The following is a 21,445-nucleotide window of genomic DNA, read 5'->3' as shown; positions in this document are numbered from 1 at the left end:
TACATTTTGGTGTATTAAAGGATAATATCCTACTTGTGAGGATGAGATGATGTAGAAATGCCTCCAGCACTGACAGCGTTACCTCCACACTTGTTTTATTAAACCTGTGAAGGATGTTTCTCTGGATCAGGTGCTTTAAATCCTTTGAGATCTGAGATTGTCTAGATTTGTATTGTCTGCTTGTAAGAGATGAAACAGTATTTAGCTCCTGGAAAGAGATAAGATTTTATTTTTGGCAGCAGGGTAACGCATTTCTGCACACAATGTCTAAATAATTATCCTTGTCAATGTATCAAAGTCGGACTTTTTTTTCCCCTTCAAGACGTCAATTTTTGTAGATAATAGAAAAAAGATTATAAAAAAAAAAGTATAATTAAGACCTTTATTTTTTCCCTAGTAAAAATCTATGGTTTTGTAAGCGTTTAGAAGTCGACTTTATAAAGAGCCGAACGGCATCTGTAGCTTAATGGGTATCTGTATTTATAATGTAAATGGACAGGAGTAAAATTAATTGTTTCATCAATTACAATAGGCTTGTTATTGCAGCAATAGATCTTAGATACATAAATTAAATGTTAGCAAAATATTGAACATGGCTTTAATCCTCCATAAATGGATTTTGATCTCTGGGAGTTTAAAGAGAAATTGTTCTCAATACCCTCTCAGCTACCCAATGTTATCAGTGTGTCCTCCTGCTATAGTTTCTATCAGAAATATGTATGTATAAGACATAGGAGAGGAGCAGGCTGTACTGGTGCAGCAGTATGCATGTCACAAGCAGTGGGCAAACTCCGGTCCATTGGAAGGATAAATGGCTAAAGCCATGTCCCATTTGCAGAAGCCACGCCTGCTTTTAATAAGCTCCACCTCTTGTAGAACATGGTGTGAATCTAATTTTTTTTTTTCAATTCGTTGCATAAGATTTGTTTAATAACAAGTGCAGCAATATATTTTTTATTTTATTTTTTTTGCAAACTGCACCAAAATTTTGGCCCAGTTTTTTTATTTTAGCCAAAAGAAGCTTTAAAAAAAACTCAAAAAAAAAAGAAGGGCTCATTCTTTCACAGTGCAGACTTCGACAGTCTTCATAGGGACCAAATTTTAGAATTTTTATAAAAAAGCATTTCAGGATGAGTTCACATTACGTTTGTTTTTTTTTTTCATCCGCTTATAACAAATGGCAAAACAGATGCATTTGTGTGCATCCATTTTGATCCGTTTTCCCATTGACTTCCATTATAAAAGGGGGAATCAAAACGCTTTCCTTTTTTTTTACGTACACAAAAACGTGGTCGACCAATTTTTTTGTGTATGTTAAGAAAGACGATCCTTTTTTTTATAACGGAAGTCAATGGAAAAATGCACACAAATGTATCCATTTTTTCATCCGTGTTTTGTAAAAACGGATTGCAAAAATATAGTGTGAACCCAGCCTTAGGCTAATTGAGAAATTTGCGTTATCTGTAGACAGTTTACACTTCTAGTCGTACTTCGAACTGGAAGTACACACTAAAATGTTGGTACATGTTCCCTTTTGCTGAGACCACTCCTCTTTGTACAAAAACCCTGCTCTTTTTGTTGGTGAAAAGTATCAAAAAATGTCCATAAGATATGTGGTTCATGTCTTTTGTACTAGATTTGGGCCCACATTTTTCCACATTTGCAAAAATAAATCTGGACCACTATGTATGACACCAGCCTTAAATGGGCAGTGCCAGTAAAAGAAAAAAGGACTTTGAAAATGCGAGAGAGGCATGGTAAAGGTTTTAAATGTCTGGATGTGACCAGGAGAACGAGCCAGGAGAAGTCCGCATGCAGTCTCCTCCCTGCTTTGTTGGGCCGGCCGCACTATGTAAGTATATGGGGACGTCTAGGTCCTAGAAACAGAGTAAGGAGAGGAGCATGCAACACCCTGATCAGTAAGGATCTGACCGTGACCAATAAAAACTTTTGATGTGTCTCTCTAATATAACAAAAGTCTTTTTTTATGACATACAGAGGTGTCAGACATATTTTTTTTATATATATGAGAAACTATAATTTTCATCAGTTTCATTTGTAATTTAATTGCTTTCCATTTTTGTCATTCTTTTATTATTTATAGAATTCAACTACAAATTCTCATTTTTGTGCCTTGCCTGTGGTTTCTATTGTTATACAGCAGGAATGCACTGTGTGGTTTTGAGGCTTTGTCAAGTTCTGTTAAACTCTATTCCTGGAATATTTTGATGCTGCTAAATGTAGAGGATTTGCAGCTACTCCTACATAGGTGGCTGCATATGGTAAGACGCATACAGTTTACAACTGAAAGTATCAAACCAGAATTTAACATTATGTGAATCCAGCTGATATTGATACAGATGAAGTAATTTAAACAGGGTTATGGGTACATTTTGTAAAGAATAAATGTAAATTACAATTGGCAACTTAGCTACAGTACTGCCATGTTTTGCAGGAGTGTACAAGAATTCAATCTTGTAGTATTGAACCTGAAAGCATGCATTTGTCTTGGAATTCGAGGGTTGTTTTCTCTATGGTCACCTTCTTTTATTTACCACCTGTTCCATGGCCTGGGGGGGGGGGGGGGGCGTCTGGGGTGGTAACAGGTGGAGGGTTCTGTAATATCATACAATTTTGTATTTCATAAACTGTCATCCAGTCACCCAATGTCTGTGTTCACTAGAACAATAATAAGAAAAAGGAAAAACTGAAATTCCTTACAGATTCTCCAAGATATCACAACCAGAAAACCTGAAATGTATCCCTATTTCTGGCTTGTAAGACTATCCCATTGCTTTGGATGGATCCTAGGCCCCTGTGTTGCTGGAATAGTTGGCTAAATGTTCCCCTTAGTGTTCAAGCACAAGGGGTGTCCCTCTAAATTTAAACAAGGTTGGGGCCCCTGGTGTAGCTCAACTGACAGCAATAATTCAGCTAACCGATATACTGGGTTGAAGGACTTAATTCTTAATTCTCATGCTTGATTATATTTACTTCACACATGACTTATAGTTAGATGACAGTAGTCGCTGTGACCTATTAGCGGTAATGGTTGTCAAGTCTCAAGTTTTCATGGACATATGTTTCCATATTACTCTTATGTTTATGGGTTGTCTTTATTTTTTATTGTATCAGTGTTTGGTTTATTCTGTAGATAGATTAAGAAGGAATGTTGAAGGAATTGTTTAACACCACACAACTGTGGCATCTGGACAGAGGCTGCAATAAAAATGACAAATAAATGATACTCACCCACCCCAATCCCCTGCCCCTGGTCCTGGCTGAGCAGCACTTCCTGCTTCCTGTCAACATACAGGATGTGCTGGCTCAGCTACTGCAACAGACAGTAATTGGCTTCTTGTGTTTTAAACTTAAACAAGAAGTCCTGCTCAACTGGAATCAGAGACTGTTGGGTAAATTTGGCAAGGCATCCGGGGAGGTGAGTATCAATTATGTTAGATAATCCTTTATGCTTATGAAAAACATTTATAGAATAGATTTATGTAATCTTTTATGTCTTGAAACTATTGTTCTTGCTTAATTTTCAGTTACATTGAAGTGCCGTGTCAGAGAGTCCTGCTGTGGTTGGGTTATGTTTCCGCCTTCCGCTGGTAGAGATACTGGAATGATCCGGGTTATTTCTTTGTTTTGTGGAGTATGCACAGCTTTCCTTAGATGGTGATGACACTGAACATATGCTGCTGCTTAGGTGCCACATTTCTGAGGAATAATCTGGACCACTTAAGAATTCTGTCTCAGTTCAGCTGAATTAGTGATTTTAGTATTCCTCGCTCCTCCTGGCCAATGTTTCTGGCTACAGTCAGTAGTCACAAACTCATGTAAATTTAATTCTCACCATCTGTAGATATTGTTAGTTTGCAACGTCCTGGCAGTCTTGGTGAATACGAAAGAAGGCAAATATTGTGGTAGTTCATTCTCTTTGTTGCTTTAGTGTCTGGATAATTGCACATCTCTGTGACTTAGAGGAGATTTTACACCCAAAATGTAAAAATATTGTCTCATCAGTAAATCAGGAGTTTAGTGATTATGTTTCTTTTATTTTACAAGATATTTCCTTTTTTATGTTTTTTTTTTGTTTTTTTTTGCAGCAGCAGCTATTTTAGTTATTGTGACAACAAGAAGGGCGGCCATATTGATCATCACCTTTAAATGATCATGTGTTATTTTATCAGCATGTTCAAGCAAAAATAAGGTTATAGTTACTAAAAAACTAATTTGAAGGTGAATAAAAGTGGCAAGAATTAGTTCCACTGAATGATAATGGAACCCATCCTCCTGTTGATCTGCACAGTCGCACCAGAAACCTTTTTTTACATAGATCTTGTACTACAATACATGACCGAATGCACAAGTGGTACCATTCATATATCGATCTGTTCTTCCTTAATGTAGAAGTTATATTCTCTGAAACTAAAAGAGGCATTTCCAGGCCCCCTAAAATTTCCTCGCTCCCCCTCCCATCCCTACCTCTGCTTGATTGACAGTCAGCTGAAAGCTGAGCCCAGCTTCCACATCTTGTTCCGGTGCTGTCTCTTTTCCCTAATAACTATCTAACAGTGTCAGCATAGAGGAACGTGAATCGCAGTTGACAGATGTGTATGATCTTTTATTATTATTTGTTTTCTATTTTCATTGTGGATCATTAAAGGACACCTGTCCCCCCCCCCCGTGCCGGGGTGACAGGCTCCCGACCCCCTGTTAGATCCCCCTATACTCACGTGATCCCGCTTCCTGAGTCGGTCGGGTCACGGAGATATCAGCGCCCAAAGCCCGGCGCGCGCGCTGACAGCAGAGTCAGATGCCCATAGAGAATGAATGGGGAGTCTGATGCTCCGTCATTCTATATGGGCATCGGACTCATCTCTCAGCACACGCCGGCTTCTGGCGCTGATATCTCCGTGACCCGACCGGCTCAGGAAGCGGGATCACGTCAGTATAGGGGGATCTAACAGGGGGTCGGGGTCCTCTTTAAGTCCAAAATGAAATTGCTCACATCACAGGGTACCAGGTTATAAGCACTTTTAGATGTACCATTAGATTTGTGAAGTATGCCTGTGAACTGAGAAATTATTGTTTTTTTATGTATGTAAATGAGTAGCAAGTGTCCATAGGGTGGGGCTGATTAAGTGCCATCCCCTTCAGCACAGCAGTAAAAGAAAAATGCTGAGCACTTAAAGAGGTTGTCAAGGAACATTTTTTTTTTTTTTTAAAGAAAGAACCCCAGGTGAGAAGAAAATGGAGCATACTAACCCGCCCTGACCCCCTGCCGCTCTTACAGCTCCTGTTCCCTGGTGCCCTTATTTCCTTTTTCTGATAAAGTGCTGACCCTGCAGGAAATGTCCACTCAGTTCATCAATGGCTGAGGCAGGTCAATTTTGTAGCCCGTGAGTGGGTAGTTTCCATAGTGTATCCATTTGTCTGACTTAGGGTACTTAGGGTACTATTACACGGAACGATAGTCGGCCGAATCGGGCCGATTCGGCCGATTATCGTTCCGTGTAATATATACAATGATCAGACAATGACAACGATCATTAGCTGATCTTTGATATAGTTTAGAACCTACAATTGTCGTTGCCGACCGCGCAGCGCTACGTGTAATAGCGGTGCGCGGCCGCCGACTAACGATATACATTACCTATCTATGCTCCAGGGCTGCTCCTGTGGTCCGCTTCTCCCTGGGTCCCGCCCGCTCTAGTTTCAGAGCGGCCTGTCTGAGCTGACAGGCTGCTCAGCCAATCACAGGCCGCGGCGGTCCCGGCCTGTGATTGGCTGAGCGGCCTGTCAGCTCAGACAGGCCGCTCTGAAGCTAGAGCGCACAGGACCCGGGGAGAAGTGGACCGCAGGAGCAGCCCTGGAGCATGGATAGGTAATGTATATCGTCAGTTGCCGGGCGCGCACCGCTATTGGAGCTAGAGCGCACGGGACCCTGGGAGAAGCAGAGCGCAGGAGGAGCCCTGGAGCGTGTATACGTAAAGTATACAGTTTAAGCAAGGGCTGCAAGGACATCGGTAACGATTATTGGGCCGTGTAATAGGCCCAGTTTACAGGTGTTATCGGGCCCCTATCGCCCCGTCTAATAGTACCCTTACAAGAAGAAGTTCAGAAACCTAAAATCCCTGAGGCTGTAATTAGTTACACTATGCAAAACTAGCCAATAGATTCCCTTTAAAAAGGGTTAAAATTGTGTTAAACATTCGTACGATTTGTTTTTTATACCTTACAACATTTTGAGTACTCAAGAACTTTAATAATGTATAACTTTCTGTGGGTTGTAAATAAACTCATGTTAGGTAACAGAAATGTATTTATATACCGGCAGCATAAAAGTGTGGATTTTATCTGTACGTATTGTTCTCGGTTCTCATCACCTCTGAAGCTGATCTACGCCTACAGCTAGGATGTGTTGCACTGTTTTGTACTTTAATTTGTTCTCCTTTACTTGCAGGACTGCTGATTGGATCTGGCTGCGCTTTGTATCCCCTGGGTTGGAACAGTGAGGAGGTCCGACAAGCATGTGGAAATGTCTCGGCACAGTTTGAACTGGGTAAGTACAACCCATGTAACAACACATGAAATATTCAATGTTTGTATGTGAAATACTAAAAAAAACTCAAATATTTCTGCTTATCTCCTTTAGAAGATAAGGGTAGGGCAGGTATAATTCAAATACCCAATCCTCAACCTAAGCACATTAACCGATTTCTTAGAAAATGGTGGCTTCAGTCGATTCTTGACTAATCGCTTACAATACATAAATGAAGTTGCGGCACTCACCCTATCTTCTCTGCACGCTTTATTGTAGTATAAAGTACATAAAAGTCCAAACTGGACACTGAACAGGTGAGGGAGGACAAACAGAGGTGCACAAAGAGATTCTTGACTAATGTTGATAGGGGACATTGGGGTATTTTAAATATGAGTTTTTGATGTGGAATCTTCTTCTCTTTGGATTTTTCCAATCCACATTCCATATCTGTGTTGGAGAAGTTTCAGAAACAAAAGAATACCCTTCCCCTATTACATCCATGGCCAATTTCTAAAGTTTAAAAGCCAAAAATCCACGGCAGAAAATCTGTCTTGTATATGTACCCTCATTTATCAGTCCTTCCTTTCTTCTTGCTGTTGGTAAGTGTTCTTTTCAGTCCCTGCAACTGTTGTCTAATATACAGTATGAGAAGATGCAGTGGTGTAGGATCAATCAATAGAGAACATAGCGTGTGCATCATTGGATCTAATTGTGGCTTCTACTGGTAAAACCTGACTACAGTGGAGACTGTTTGTAGTCAGAACCTAATAAAAATACATATATAATATAAATACACCCATGTGTAGAACAGAATGAAGGGCACATTTATAACATATAAAAGATGCCTCCTTGTGATACATTTTATTTATGACCTGTGATACTGGTCAAATGTTCTTTTTAAATGTTTTTTTCTGGTACATGAAGCTTAATATTTGTATGATGATTTCTGCAGGTAAATTATTTTTTTATAGATGCCCTGAAAATCTAGTCGGTTGACATCCAAATGACAATGCTGCATCTCTCATTACTAGACAGAACCATGCATCTTTGTCATTTAGACACAAACTTCCAAATGGTTATAGGGGTATCTTTTCAGTGTTCTTGTTATTGTTTCAACAAAAAGCAATGGACCCAGGGGCATTGCAGCCCCCCCATCCTCCCATTCACACTATGGAATCGGCGCCGAAATTCCGTGTAGACTCTGCGCTGAATCCTGCCTGCTATCTGCTTGAATGGGAGGGCTCATGCACCTCCGCTCTTCGCACCTCTGTGCTCAAAGAATTGACATGTCACATAACAGGTGACATACCTTCTGCATTTACCACAGCAGGGTGCACATTCTGGGAGCATGTAAGAGGTAGGTATATTAGTGGAGAGGGGTGAACCCTTCTATGATTAAAGGGAAAAGGAATGTTTTTATGCCACTATTGATTTTGATGTATCTGATTTATTAAAAATCAGCTGGGAAATCTCAGTATATGTCTCTGGTCTATCAGGTGCTGGAGTATTGGGATGTTTTCTTCTTAATGATCTCATGCCTGTTTCTTTAATTGGTCTCTACTTGAGGCGATATCCTCGGTTCTCTATAAATACCTCATGTCTGCGACGCCCTCGCTGCCTCCCGTACCTGTTTATACGTTCCTTATTTTGACTGAGCCTCACACTCGCTAATCACTTTGCTTTGATTTTTGTCTTCCATTTGAATGATCTCCCTGGAGCCTGAGCTGGAGATTAATGAATTCATTGGCGAAAAAAAAAAGCAAAGAGTTCATTTAAGTAATTGCTACTTGTAATTGAATATTCAAACCTAAGAATAAAATATATGGAAGATTTGCATAAGACATGTGAATATTAGCCAGGTTAGGGCTTCGTGCCCATGACCAAATTGCCGATCCATACACGTTTGAAAAAAATCGACATCTCACTGTTAAAGTGACACAATTACACAAGAAAAGTCAGTGACCCTAAGGTCTCCTAGGATTTAGATAATGTGTCATTTGCAGCAAGATGACAGCTGAAGATAAAAATCCCAAAACACCACAAGCAAATAGCTACAAAAATCAATGCGTTCCATCCCCCTCCCACTGGCCCTTACTTGCCGTACAAGGGCACGGGCACTGTGTGCAGTGTCAGACTGGCCCACCAGAGGAACAGAGGATCCTCTGGTGGGCCCCCAGCTTTAGAACCTGCACATACACTGACTGATATGTTGTTTCTCACTGGTCCTTCATTGGTGGGCCCTAAGGATCATTTCCTCTGGTGGGTCCCAGATACCCCAGTCCGACACGGATTGTGTGTTCTGTTTTATAGATTATGTGTGTCAGGACAGGGAGGTACGGACAGGACAAGACAGTGGGTCCTAGGTCTGAACCCACCCACTGTCCCTACCTACTTGCCTCAATTGGCCCTAGGCGGCCGTGGACAACCACAAAGACGTTCCCTATACTGAGTATGTGGAACACAAAATGAGACAGGCAGACAAACACAATATAGAATAGTAAACAAGCAAAGTCAGAACCAAACGAGCAACACAGTACAAAGTCAGCAAACAATCGGATAGTCAAAGGTCAGGCAAGAGGTCGGATAAAAGTGCCAACAGCACGCAGCAGATGCTAAGATATACCTAATACATAAAATAGATATTTAAAATAGAAGAATTGTTAAAAACATTTTTGAAAAGTGTGAGGTTCTTAGATTACCATACGAGATTCTGTGATGCCTTAAAAGGTTCCAAAATGATGACGTTTTCTGATTTAATTTCCTAAGCTGGGGGCCATGGTGGAGAAGTTGGTAATGTAGCACCTATATGTAGCTTTCTGTACATCTGCACGTTGGTGGCAGCAAGTACCACTGCGGGTACTATTACTAAGTGCCCTTATGGCTCCTACAACATCATGGCATTAATAAAACTTAACATATGAGCTAGAACTATACCACTGGCAGTTTATGCCATGTCATTGGATAATATTAAAAGAAAAACAAGGGACAGCGCTTCATGGCGCGGATCAGCTGGACTAAAAGGGGTGAAGGGATAGAATATGGTAACCCTCACCTGATGGAGTTGTACTGACCAGGAGGCACAACTCTCGGAATAGCATTAAAAGTATAAGCCTGCAAGCCACAGCCACCCCCCAACTCCACCAAGGGAATAAGGAAAACACCACCAAACTCCAACAACGGGAATCCAGGCGCAGGTCCGACTAATGGTGACCAGATGAATAACGTAAAATTATAACATTTTATTAAAAAGATCCAACGCATTTCGGAACTGTACCGGTTCCTTTTTCAAGAGTCATGGATCCCCGTTGTTGGAGTTTGGTGGTGTTTTCCTCATTGGATAATATTGGCACTTAGCTTTTGGGTGAGAACGAGAGATGAGCGAACCTCAAGCTTGTTTGGGTTCGTCTAATTCCGAGCGTGCAGCAATTGATTACTGGTGGCTGAAGAAGATGGGCCATAGGCTGTATCCAGGTTTTTCCAAGACTTATTGGGGCTGCATCCAACTTCTTTTCCTATGATAACAAAATTCCTTGAATCTTGAATCCAACAGTATAGATCTTATAATCTGACACTGGGCCCCTACCACAGGAATGTAATAAGACCAGAAGCAGAAACCTGAGAAACCAGAGAAAAGTGAGCAAGGGCTGGAGGTGGTGTCGTAGGTAAAGTAAGGTTATAGTAGTAGATTTTCTGCTATGATTTTATTCAATCCTTTCTTCCTAAAGGGTTTTCTACTCAATAGCCCCCTGATTGCAAATAATGATACCATGGTGGAAGGTTTAAATGGATAACCAGGGGACTAAAAAAGGCCCCCGTGCCAGTGCTCTGTGCATGAGCAGTATTGAATTAAAATACATAGGTTTTTTAATGTATAAAATAAAAAAGTGAAATTTCCAAGTAAACTCCCCATTGTAGGGTAAAGAAATAACATTTAAAATAACAATAATCAGGAAAAAAGAAAAAAATCACATGAAAAAAGTATAAATACAATCATTTAAAGAACAAAAACGATTCTATAAAGAATTAGAAAAACGACACATATTCAGCTTGGTATAGTCGGTACGTAATGTATACTTAACAGTTTTTTGCAGAATGGTGTTATAGAAATTAAACTTTCTTTTACCTTTCGCTTAAAAAAAGTCAATAGTCAAAACTGATTTTATGTATTGAGAATTTTTTTTTTTTTTTTTTAAATCCACATTTTAAGGATTGAAAATATTTTTAGGCTGCACATTATTAAACAATATTTTTATATTCTTTTATGTTTATTTAGTTGTTTTTTTTATTTGTATTCTATTTTTTTTTCCAAGAAGTTAAATTCTTCAGAGTCTTTAAAATGGTGAAAATCATATTTTCCATTTACGGAGCCAGCATTTCTATTCTCCTAAGTACATCAGGAATTCTATGTTTGTCATATTTCTATTAGATTGTAGTATTCATCATTTTTTATCTGGATTATTGCTGCAATGAGCGGGAAGCTATGTAAGGACATCACTTAATACTATCCCTCACCCGCCCTGCACCCTACTGTGTAGCTCATAGAAAATCTTTTCGGTTGTAACAAGTTTTTGAAACTTTGGTCTGCTGTGTACACGGAGATATGGCGGGTGCCTGTCCACACAAGTTATGCTGATAACGTTTTGCTGGTGAAGATAAAGCTGATATATGTTTTTGCCTCATTCGACCTCCCCGGTAGTGTCAGCATTGGATTTATTACAAGATGTGGAGCTTTGTTATAACAAAAGCATAACCAATTTTCTGGTTAATAATCTTTCCAAATGATTTATGTGAGTGTGAAACAATAATTTTGCATCTCGATGTGTTCTCGAGTCTGTGAAATTACTGACCTTCTCTAACTTTTATTTCAGTAAATAGAAACTCTGGAACATCAACACATTTAGCGTTTACAATAACACTTCATGCAACTTTAGTCTATTGCAGTCCTGACCCAACCATAAATTTAAAGGGGTTATCCAAGCTTACAAAAACATTGCTGCTTTCTACCGAAAACATCACCACTCTTGTCCTCAGTTTGGTTGTGTGTGTGTTTTTTTTTTCTTAGGTTAGGGTACCTTTACACAGAGAGATGTATCTGATAGATTTTTGAAGCCAAAGCCAGGATATATCTCAATGTTTCATATATGACCTGTTCTCTGTTTATATTCTGTTTCTGACTTTGGCTTCACAAATCTGTCAGATAGATCTCTCTGTGTAAAGGCACCCTAAGCTCCATTGAAGTGAATAGAGCTTAATTGCAATTACACATACAGTGGGGAAAAAAAGTATTTAGTCAGTCACCAATAGTGCAAGTCCTCCCACTTAAAAAGATGAGAGGCGCCTGTAACTTACATCATAGGTAGACCTCAACTATGAGAGACAAAATGAGAAAACAAATCCCGAAAATCACATTGTCTGATTTAGTTTATTTGCAAATTATGGTGGAAAATAAGTATTTGGTCACCTACAAACAATCAAGATTTCTGGCTCTCACAGACCTGTAACAACTTCTTTAAGAGTCTCCTCTTTCGTCCACTCATTACCTGTAGTAATGGCACCTGTTTAAACTTGTTATCAGTATGAAAAGACACCTGTGCACACCCTCAAACAGTCAGACTCCAAACTCCACTATGGTGAAGACCAAAGAGCTGTCAAAGGACACCAGAAACAAAATTGTAGCCCTGCACCAGGCTGGGAAGACTGAATCTGCAATAGGCAACCAGCTTGGAGTGAAGAAATCAACTGTGGGAGCAATAATTAGAAAATGGAAGACATACAAGACCACTGATAATCTCCCTCAATCTGGGGCTCCACGCAAAATCTCACCCCGTGGGGTCAAATTGATCACAAGAACGGTGAGCAAAAATCCCAGAACCACGCGGGGGGACCTAGTGAATGAACTGCAGAGAGCTGGGATCCAATGTAACAAAGCCTACCATCAGTAACACACTACATAGCCAGGGACTCAGATCCTGCAGTGCCAGACGTGTCCCACTGCTTAAGCCAGCACATGTCCGGGCCCGTCTGAAGTTTACTAGAGAGCATTTGGATGATCCAGAAGAGTATTGGGAGAATGTCCTATGGTCTGATGAAACCAAAGTGGAACTGTTTGGTAGAAACACAACTTGTCGTGTTTGGAGGAAAAAGAATACTGAGTTGCATCCATCAAACACCATACCTACTGTAAAGCATGGGGGTGGAAACATCATGCTTTGGGGCTGTTTCTCTGCAAATGGGCCAGGACGACTGATCCGGGTACATGAAAGAATGAATGGGGCCATGTATCGTGAGATTTTGAGTGCAAACCTCCTTCCATCAGCAAGGGCATTGAAGATGAAACGTGGCTGGGTCTTACAATATGACAATGATCCAAAGCACACCGCCAGGGCAACAAAAGAGTTGCTTCGTAAGAAGCATTTCAAGGTCCTGGAGTGGCCTAGCCAGTCTCCAGATCTCAACCCTATAGAAAACCTTTGGAGGGAGTTGAAAGTCCGTGTTGCCAAGCGACAGCCCCAAAACATCACTGCTCTAGAGGAGATCTGCATGGAGGAATGGGCCAACATACCAACAACAGTGTGTGCCAACCTTGTAAAGAGTTACAGAAAACGTTTGACCTCTGTCATTGCCAACAAAGGATATATAACAAAGTATTGAGATGAAATTTTGTTACTGACCAAATACTTATTTTTCACCATAATTTGCAAATAAATTCATACAAAATCAGACAATGTGATTTTCTGGATTTGTTTTCTCATTTTGTCTCCCATAGTTGAAGTCTACATATGGTGTCAATTACAGAAGCCTCTCATCTTTTTAAGTGGTGGAACTTGCACTATTGGTGACTGACTAAATACTTTTTTTCCCACTGTACAACCTGGGGATAGATGTGGTGCTGTTTTATAAGAAAGAAGCAGCCATGGATCTATTTATTCAATAGAAAACTAAATATTGCTGAGTTCTCAGGCTACTTAAAAAAAAAAGTCAATACTCACATGTCATCAGAGAAGTCAAAAGTTATTGATTGCAGGGGGTCTCACTGTTGCAATCTGTAGCAACCTGGAGATACAGCCAGGGAAAGAGTGTGGCATGACCTCCTCTCCCCATTGTAAATCAAATCCATATGTTTTCCTTTATAATAGGCTATAGTCTATGAAGATAAAGAGTCAGATCTATAGCCGGTCGGGTAGAAGAGCACACTGCTGTGCTCTCTCTACCCGGCTGTACCTCCTGATTACAGCGGATCTCAACAGTGAGACCTGCTGCAATCAATAACTTTTGACATATTTGATAAGGTAAGCTGAGTACATTAAAAAAAAAAAGTACAGCCCGAAAAACCTGTTGCGCACCATTCTTACAAAGGATACGTTTGTCTCCATTTTTGGAATTGGTGGGGGGGGGGGGTCCAACCCTCACGATGAGCATGTTATCCCTGTTCCTTGGATAGGAATACCATGCTCGGTTGGGAATACCCCTTAAGGGTGCGTTCACACCTACAGGATCTGCAGCTGATTTTCTGCAGCAGATTTCAGTTAAATATCTGAACACAGCATCAAATCTGAGTACCACACAGGGCACCTTTCAACCTAAGGTCATCCCTGCAAACATCACAAGTGACTCATAACTCTCCCCCCCCCCCTAGGAAAGCATTAAGATCATGCAACTGACATGGTGACCCCTAAGTCACCATGGAGGTGTAGTCTTAATAGCGTGTGTGTTGATGCTACATAGGGGGGAGGACAAATAACATTCTACAGTTCAATAACAACCATAATGGAAGTAGATTTTTTTGCTCCGCTCTCCTAGCACAATACTTCAGGAGCTTTTGCTTTTCAGTTCTCTATATTTAGCTATAACTTGAAGTGACGCATCACCGCTTACACATTAACCAACTATAAAACAGTAAAATGACATTCTGAACATTGGAGAGTCATTGAAGCTTCAATATCAACAGACATTTCACACCCAGCTGAGCGTACAGAGAACGGGACTGCCGATGCATCTTGTGCACTGGATGTACTGTACGAGAATATCTAATTCATTGTGTATCTACCTGGAAAACCATAACCGAGAGCAGCAGGCAATCACAATCTGACATTCAAGAGTGCAAGATGTTATATTGTATATCTTTCATATAAAGCTGTACTTAATGTCAATAGGGATAAGCTGCAATACCCATGACAGCCTGTAGATGAGAGTGGCGCTATTTCTGGGGGGAAATGACCTTTTTTTGAATTAATGAAAAAATGTGTTATGACTAGAGATGATTGAACAGACATAAATCTTAGGTTTGATCGAACTCTAACCTAGCCGGAGCTTCCGTATTTGATTCCTGATGCCTTCCCGGTCCGTGGGGAAGGAGGAGACTGCCCGGGTACCGCCTGGAATTTCGTGATTCAGACTAGGTAATAGGCTGTATCCCAGAATTCCAGGTGGTACCTGGGCTGTCTCCTCCTTCCCCGCGGACCGGGAAGGCATCAGGAATCAAATACGGAAGGTCCGGCAAGGTTCGAGTTCGATCGAACCTAAGATTTTCGGCTGTTCGATCATCTCTAGTTATGACTACTGCCTGAAATGCTCTATTGGGCATGAACAAATACAGATATACAGGACTCCTAGATGTTTATGCTTAAAGGGGTTCTCCAGCTTTACACACCTGAGGATAGACCATCAAAACTAGATTGGCAGAGGTCCAAATCTCAGCCCCCCCAGTTAGTTGTTTAAAGGGGCAACTATGCTTGTGTGAATGCTGCAGTCAATAGCTGTCTCTGCTGTTCCTTGCAATCATTGCATTATGGGCAGCATCAATGTAAGATGAAGTGTTGTCCCGCTCATTTGATTTCAATTGACCACTGCTTTTAATAGTTCAATTGCACTGACCAGCAAGGGCAGACATTGAAGAGACTGCAGCACTCTCACTCGCCATGACCCCTCCAATCAGCTGATTATTGGGGTGCTGGGGTTGGACCCATCAAGGGAATAGGGTTGGAGAAGGTAGTCCAGAGGTGAGAAGATGATGCGTTATACTGTGTAATGTTACATATGTTCCTATATTCACGACAGTATTTGCTTTGTTTTAGGAATGTGCAGAATCGGATGGGCATATTACTGCACCGGCGGAGGAGCGGCTGCCGCAATGCTCATCTGCACGTGGTTGTCATGTTTCTCTGGCAAAAAGCAAAAGCAGTATCCATATTAGTGGCGGTCCTAAAGTCCGGAAGAGGGGGAGCAGCTTTCTATCACCTGGCTTTGGAGCTTGCCTACCAGGACAGCCGACAAGTTAAAAAGACTTTGTGATCTGACTCCGCAGCGGCAGCAACCTGAAATGGATAAAATGCAACGTATGAGAAACAAAGGTCTGTTTCCGCGTATGGACAGTGTGCTGCGGACTGAGGACCATGCTACTTATAGGCCACAGTTGTGATCTGGACGCAGCAAGGTCTCTCTGAGTGAGATAAGCACATGTATATGAATAGCACAGAGGCCTCTGTTATCACAGCCTTTGAGTATTACATCTGTCAAAATGGCCTGCAGGCGCATTCAGATACCATAGAATGTGATGCATTGGAGGACTTTCTCTTTCACTTGTTTTTGCTCTCTTGATTTCATGTTTTTCCTCCTGCTGACTCATAATAACAATGGTGGACTCAATGGCGCAATGGTCTAAGACCAGTTAACGTATCTGTGTATCCACTAGGACATTTTCTCTAATAACATTGGCTTCCACCCAGTGTTAAGTAATGCTGTATAAATAGGGTGAGTCTGAATTCTCAGGACACCCTTATATTTCAGAAACAAAAGATAAAATAACATATCTAAATAGAGGGGCCTATATCCACAACATGGTCGCCATCTTGATAGTCACCATATTGAATCAAGTGTTTCCTATGGGAAGGTAGTCCTGTAGCATATCGAAGAAGACCAGAATCATCTCAGAAATTGATTTCCATAATTAGATTAGCAATATCCTTTGTGGTTTTAAAGTTATCAACAAAGAGTTGTGGGAATGTTCCCTGTGATGCACAACCATTTGACGTGCTGTCCATGGTGCTGAACACAGAGCTGAAGTTGCTGAATCCAATCATTATGAACCCAAACAAGAACTTTCTGTGTTGATAATTTTTAAGCCACTAGAAACATGGCAAATCTGATTGTTTAATCCCATTCGCCTACCCCAAAGTGTAGGGATATTAGACAATGATTAGATGATATCATGACTCCAATATCCCCCCAAGACTAGTCGGGGGGCTGACTTGAACTTTAATTTTCAGTTTTTAAAGAGCCAGATCTTTTCTCACTAGACTAGAGGGGAACATTTTGAGTTTTCCTAATGAGATGTATTACGGAAGGGTTTAGTTTTCTGCTCCCCACTACTTTATGACTTCTCCCAAGCAGCGATAGATATTCTTTATACCCTATATCCAAACTGAATAAAAAGATCACTAGCCAGTAAGGCACCTTTTACATGGGTAAATGATAAGCAAGAAGCATCGCTAGAAACGTTCCTTAGGCCGATAATTGGCCCATGTAAAAGTGTCAGCGATCAGCCGAGAAGCTGGAGATCGCCCAATCGTCGGCTGATTGAATCATTTGTGCTGCGCTAAAAATATATCAAATTTGGCCACACAAACGGGATGTGTGGCCGGCACCAGTACATTTTAATGGCAGCACGAACGATACAAGGATCATTCGTGCTGCCTGGCAGCACTATTGATCATGCATTCTGAAGGCACTGTAAACAAGCGCCAATCTTGCTGATCGGCACTCATTTGCTTCCGTAGATGGAAAAGGACCTTAAGGAAGCAGAAGCCACCAACCATGGTTCAGGCAGCATGAAAGTGATGACAGGTTCCATATAAAAAGATCACATGGTTTGGACAACAGGGCATTTCAAAATATGGGTCCTGCTTCCACAAGCTGCTTTCTGATGTGTTCACCCCCTGCAAAGCAAACTATATACAGTGGAAGCACCACAGAGTTGCTACCTATTTGTGCCCCTGTTATATGCATGCCATTGAAGAAGCACTCCGGAATTTTTTTTAGTCTCCCCGCAGTGCGCTGGCCCATATACTCACCAGCGATGATTGGTGTCCCGCAGCACGGCTTTGTTCTGGTCCTGCAGCACAGTTCAAATCCTGTGGGCGTTCACATCATCAATCTTCTGACCCCTCTTCCGTCGCCATGTAGATTGAAGGCTGGAAGTCACACTCTCCAATGCATCCCTATGGGAGAGCATGACTTCCGGCTTTCAATCGGCTTGGAAACAGAAGAGGGGTCAGTAAAGAGATGACATAAACTTGCGCAGGATTTGAATGGCACCACAGGACTGGAACGAAGCCGCAACGCGGGACACCAATCATCACTGGTGAGTATACGCGCCAGCTTACAGCGAGGGGGCACATAAAAACGTTTTCCGGAGTGCTTCTTTAATTGTTTGCACATATACTTTCTGCAAATGAAGTAAATCCTATAATACCCCCTTACATCAGGTGAAAATTCCCAGGACAATAGAGGATATGATACATTCACTTTCTAATAAAGTACGAGAAAGGTAAGGCAGATTTTGCCCAATCTTTTTGTGCATTCACTTCAATTTGTAGAGAACAGGAAAAAAAACATGTGACACAAATCTCCAACTTTCTGCGGATACCATCTCTGCGGAGTGCTGCCCTTTCCGCCATTCTATATACTACTTTCCCCAGAGCTTTTCTCAGCTGTTGATCAGGTAGAAGCCATTGCCTCCTTCTTCCCGTCAGTGGAATAACATGAAAACCTTAGAGACTTCCCTCTTTAACTCTCTAATTTTATGAAACTCCTCTGCACTACTACGTCCTCCGAAATCCAGAGGAGCTTCACGTTCAGTATTAATTTTCCTTTGCTGCATATATCATGTATAATATCCATTGGACCAGTAATCACCCTTTATAAAGGTCTTTGGTTTTATGTGCACAGGTGACAATAAGAACCCATACTGCATTATGTTTTCTTTTATTATACATGTTTTATCATATCCCGACAATATTATATAACATGACTATAGTTTTTGTTTGCTCTCGCACTGCAATATCCTGATGTTTTATCAGTGGATCTTCAATAATCTCTTAGAATACTCTCTAGCATACACGGCTTATGTTCTACATTGTCATAGAAGTCACGTGTGCTTTAGTTGCCATGCCGCCTTCGGGCTATGTAATGTTTACTATCATTTTTTTTAACTACAATGATAAGGTAATATGTTTGTATTTTGAAAAAAAAAAATAAAACCTGTAAATATATACTTCTTTTACCACTGATTTTTTTTATACACAATATACAAAGTACAGACATTGCTTAAATAAATAAATATATATATATATATATATATATATATATATATATATATATCTTATCTCAACTAATATTGTTTTTGGTATCTCTAGGTGCACCACTAAGCGGGATAAAGTAACGCCCCAGTGCGCTGAGTCCCCTTATTTAAATATTTATAAAATGGCATTGTATCAGGATTTGTATAATGTGCCCTATTAGCATATATTCACAGGAGGACATACTCTAGTCTGTTTTTGTTTTGTTGGCCACTATACCTCTCAGGATAAGTTAGTGTACATGAGGAGCAGCACTATTTCTGGCAGTTATATAACTTGTATATGGTAACGCCAATCAGTTTCTCCTTCATCTCTTCTACTCAGTTGTCCTTGAGCTAGTGTATGGAGCCTAACCTCTATGATGTCTCCCATACACTGCACACACAAAGAAGTAGGAATCCGGCTTTCCTGTATCTCTATAAGATAAGTTAAGAAGCAGCAGCATGGAGGATATTATAGGACAGTGATGAGCGGTGTAAGCTGTCATTCAATCACAGGAGGGGATGATAACACTTATTAGAGCTTCGACTTTATCTCTGTGTGTCTCTTTGTTTCTGTCCCTCTCCAACAATCTATTTAATTCCCCATAGACTTGTAAGGGCAGCAATTAACTTGATCCTTCAGTGAGATGACAGTCGATCTCTTCTTTTACTATAAACTTTTAGAATTAATGTTTGGAGGAAAGATGAAGCAGGAAAGGGGCCTTATAAGAGGAGAAATGGGCTTTTCCCTTCAATACTGTATTTTAAAAAGCATCTTATGCTTACTTATACTATCGATTTATGCAATGTTTATTGAGTGTGCAGTGACTATTCAAGTGTTTTCAAAGGTTATATTATTGACAGTATAAACCACACGTCCCTCCATCATTTGCTGACATCATAGGGCTGGCCATAGCCATGAATTACTGATTATTTAGAAGTGTCTGAGATTTGCTTAGGGGAAGGTCGGCTGAATGGCATTACTTACCAATCACGATAACCGTTCTTGCATCAAGTGACAGGGATGGTCATTAACTATTGACTACAGGATTCTATTGATGTTTCCAACACACAAACTACAAGCAAACCATATAGGAACGTAAAAATCTATTCCTAACCTATTTACCAACGTATTGTTTATCTGCTAACTTGTCCACAGTTACTGCTTTAGGGTAGAGGTAGATAGGGCCTCTTTACTATTAGCAGTCTTGTAGAATATGAGATAATCCATGATGGACATAACCATTACCAGAGGTGCCTGATAACTGTTTAGTCCTCTTGCCTTATGATAATACTTGGAGGGCAGCTTACTTAGCCTGGAGATAGAGAGGAAAACAGATACAAGGCAGTCTGGTGGAAAAAGTCACATAGGCTGCTCACAAGTGTAGAGAGAAAGCATAGCATCCGTATTAGCAATAGAAGAGAATATTGGCAAAATCTTTATTGAAGACCTCCAGAGTAAGTACTTTTTGCATTAATATAACTACAAAGGCAAGAATTAAAAAAAATGAATTGCAAAAGTGCCCATAAGCTTTAAAATCTAAGCTCTCACAGGAGTGTTAACATGGAATCCATGCTGAAATCCGCTCTGATTCTGCTTCTTATGCCACTAAACAGGCCTAACAGGACAAGATATTCATTATTCAGATCTGGATTCTTCACATCATAGCTGTGGATAAGCTGCATATGACATATGTCAATGAAGCTAATACTAGTGTGGTTCCACAACACATGGCAGAGCTGCCTTGGATTTCAGCCGCAGATCCTTAACATGTAATTAGACTAAGTTTTTCAATCATGGCTCTGTATATTGAAGTCTGTGGGGATGTAAAAGGGTAAGGTCTTGCTTGCTCCGGTGAAGGTGGCCATAAAGGTAATGTCACTTTGCATAAAAAAAAACATTGTAATCCTTAAAATGGCTTCAGCCTTGTATCTGCTTCTGGAAGAAGGAAAGGAATGCTGGCAGCACGCCAATGAGCACAGCACCTTGAACCTACATCGCAGCCACAATACAGACGCAAGAAAGAGACATTGTTATATCTATATAATAAAAATCAAAGTCTGTCTGTCTGTCTGTCCGTCTGTCCCAAATAGACTTCCAAACGCCTGAACCGTTTGACCCCAAATTTGGCGCACAGATACATTGGGTGCCCGGGAAGGTTATTGCGAAGGTCCCGTCCCCGCCAGATGTACAGGAGGGGAGGGGGAGGGGAAAGAGAGGCGCCCCATAGAGATGAATAGGAAAATCTCCTCACTGCAAACACAGGTGATATAATTAGCTGCAGCTGCCCAGCAGTTGGGAGTTGGGAGCCTTAGCAACCAATAGGATTACTGCTTTCACAGGGAGCTGGGATGTGAATGGTTGCTAGGGCAGCTGCCTCACAACAGATCCACAGAAATAACTGGTAGACCCCCTACTCCATCTATATAGTAAATGTATACAGGGCCCCCTACTCCATCTATACAGTACATGTATACAGGGCCCCCTACTCCATCTATACAGTACATGTATACAGGACCTCCTACTTCATCTATACAGTACATGTATACAGGACCCC

The 21,445-nt window shown here is 40.8% G+C and overlaps 1 protein-coding gene across 1 annotated transcript in view; it reads left to right on the top strand.

Moving 5' to 3' along the window:
* The window catches only part of LHFPL6 (LHFPL tetraspan subfamily member 6), a 126,503-nt gene extending 107,684 nt beyond the window's left edge, over window positions 1-18,819 (top strand). Inside the window, exons 3-4 of the mRNA XM_069969952.1 lie at window positions 6,470-6,568; window positions 15,625-18,819. Of these exons, the coding sequence (XP_069826053.1) occupies window positions 6,470-6,568; window positions 15,625-15,743 (218 nt within the window). The 3' untranslated portion in view covers window positions 15,744-18,819. The remainder of the gene's footprint in view (window positions 1-6,469; window positions 6,569-15,624) is intronic.
* Window positions 18,820-21,445: the final 2,626 nt, after the last annotated feature.

This window comes from Dendropsophus ebraccatus, chromosome 5 (assembly GCF_027789765.1).
Source record: "Dendropsophus ebraccatus isolate aDenEbr1 chromosome 5, aDenEbr1.pat, whole genome shotgun sequence".
Classification (NCBI taxonomy): domain Eukaryota; kingdom Metazoa; phylum Chordata; class Amphibia; order Anura; family Hylidae; genus Dendropsophus; species Dendropsophus ebraccatus.
The sequence above is the reverse complement of the archived record's forward strand: the minus strand, read 5'-3'. Positions and strand labels throughout refer to the sequence as shown.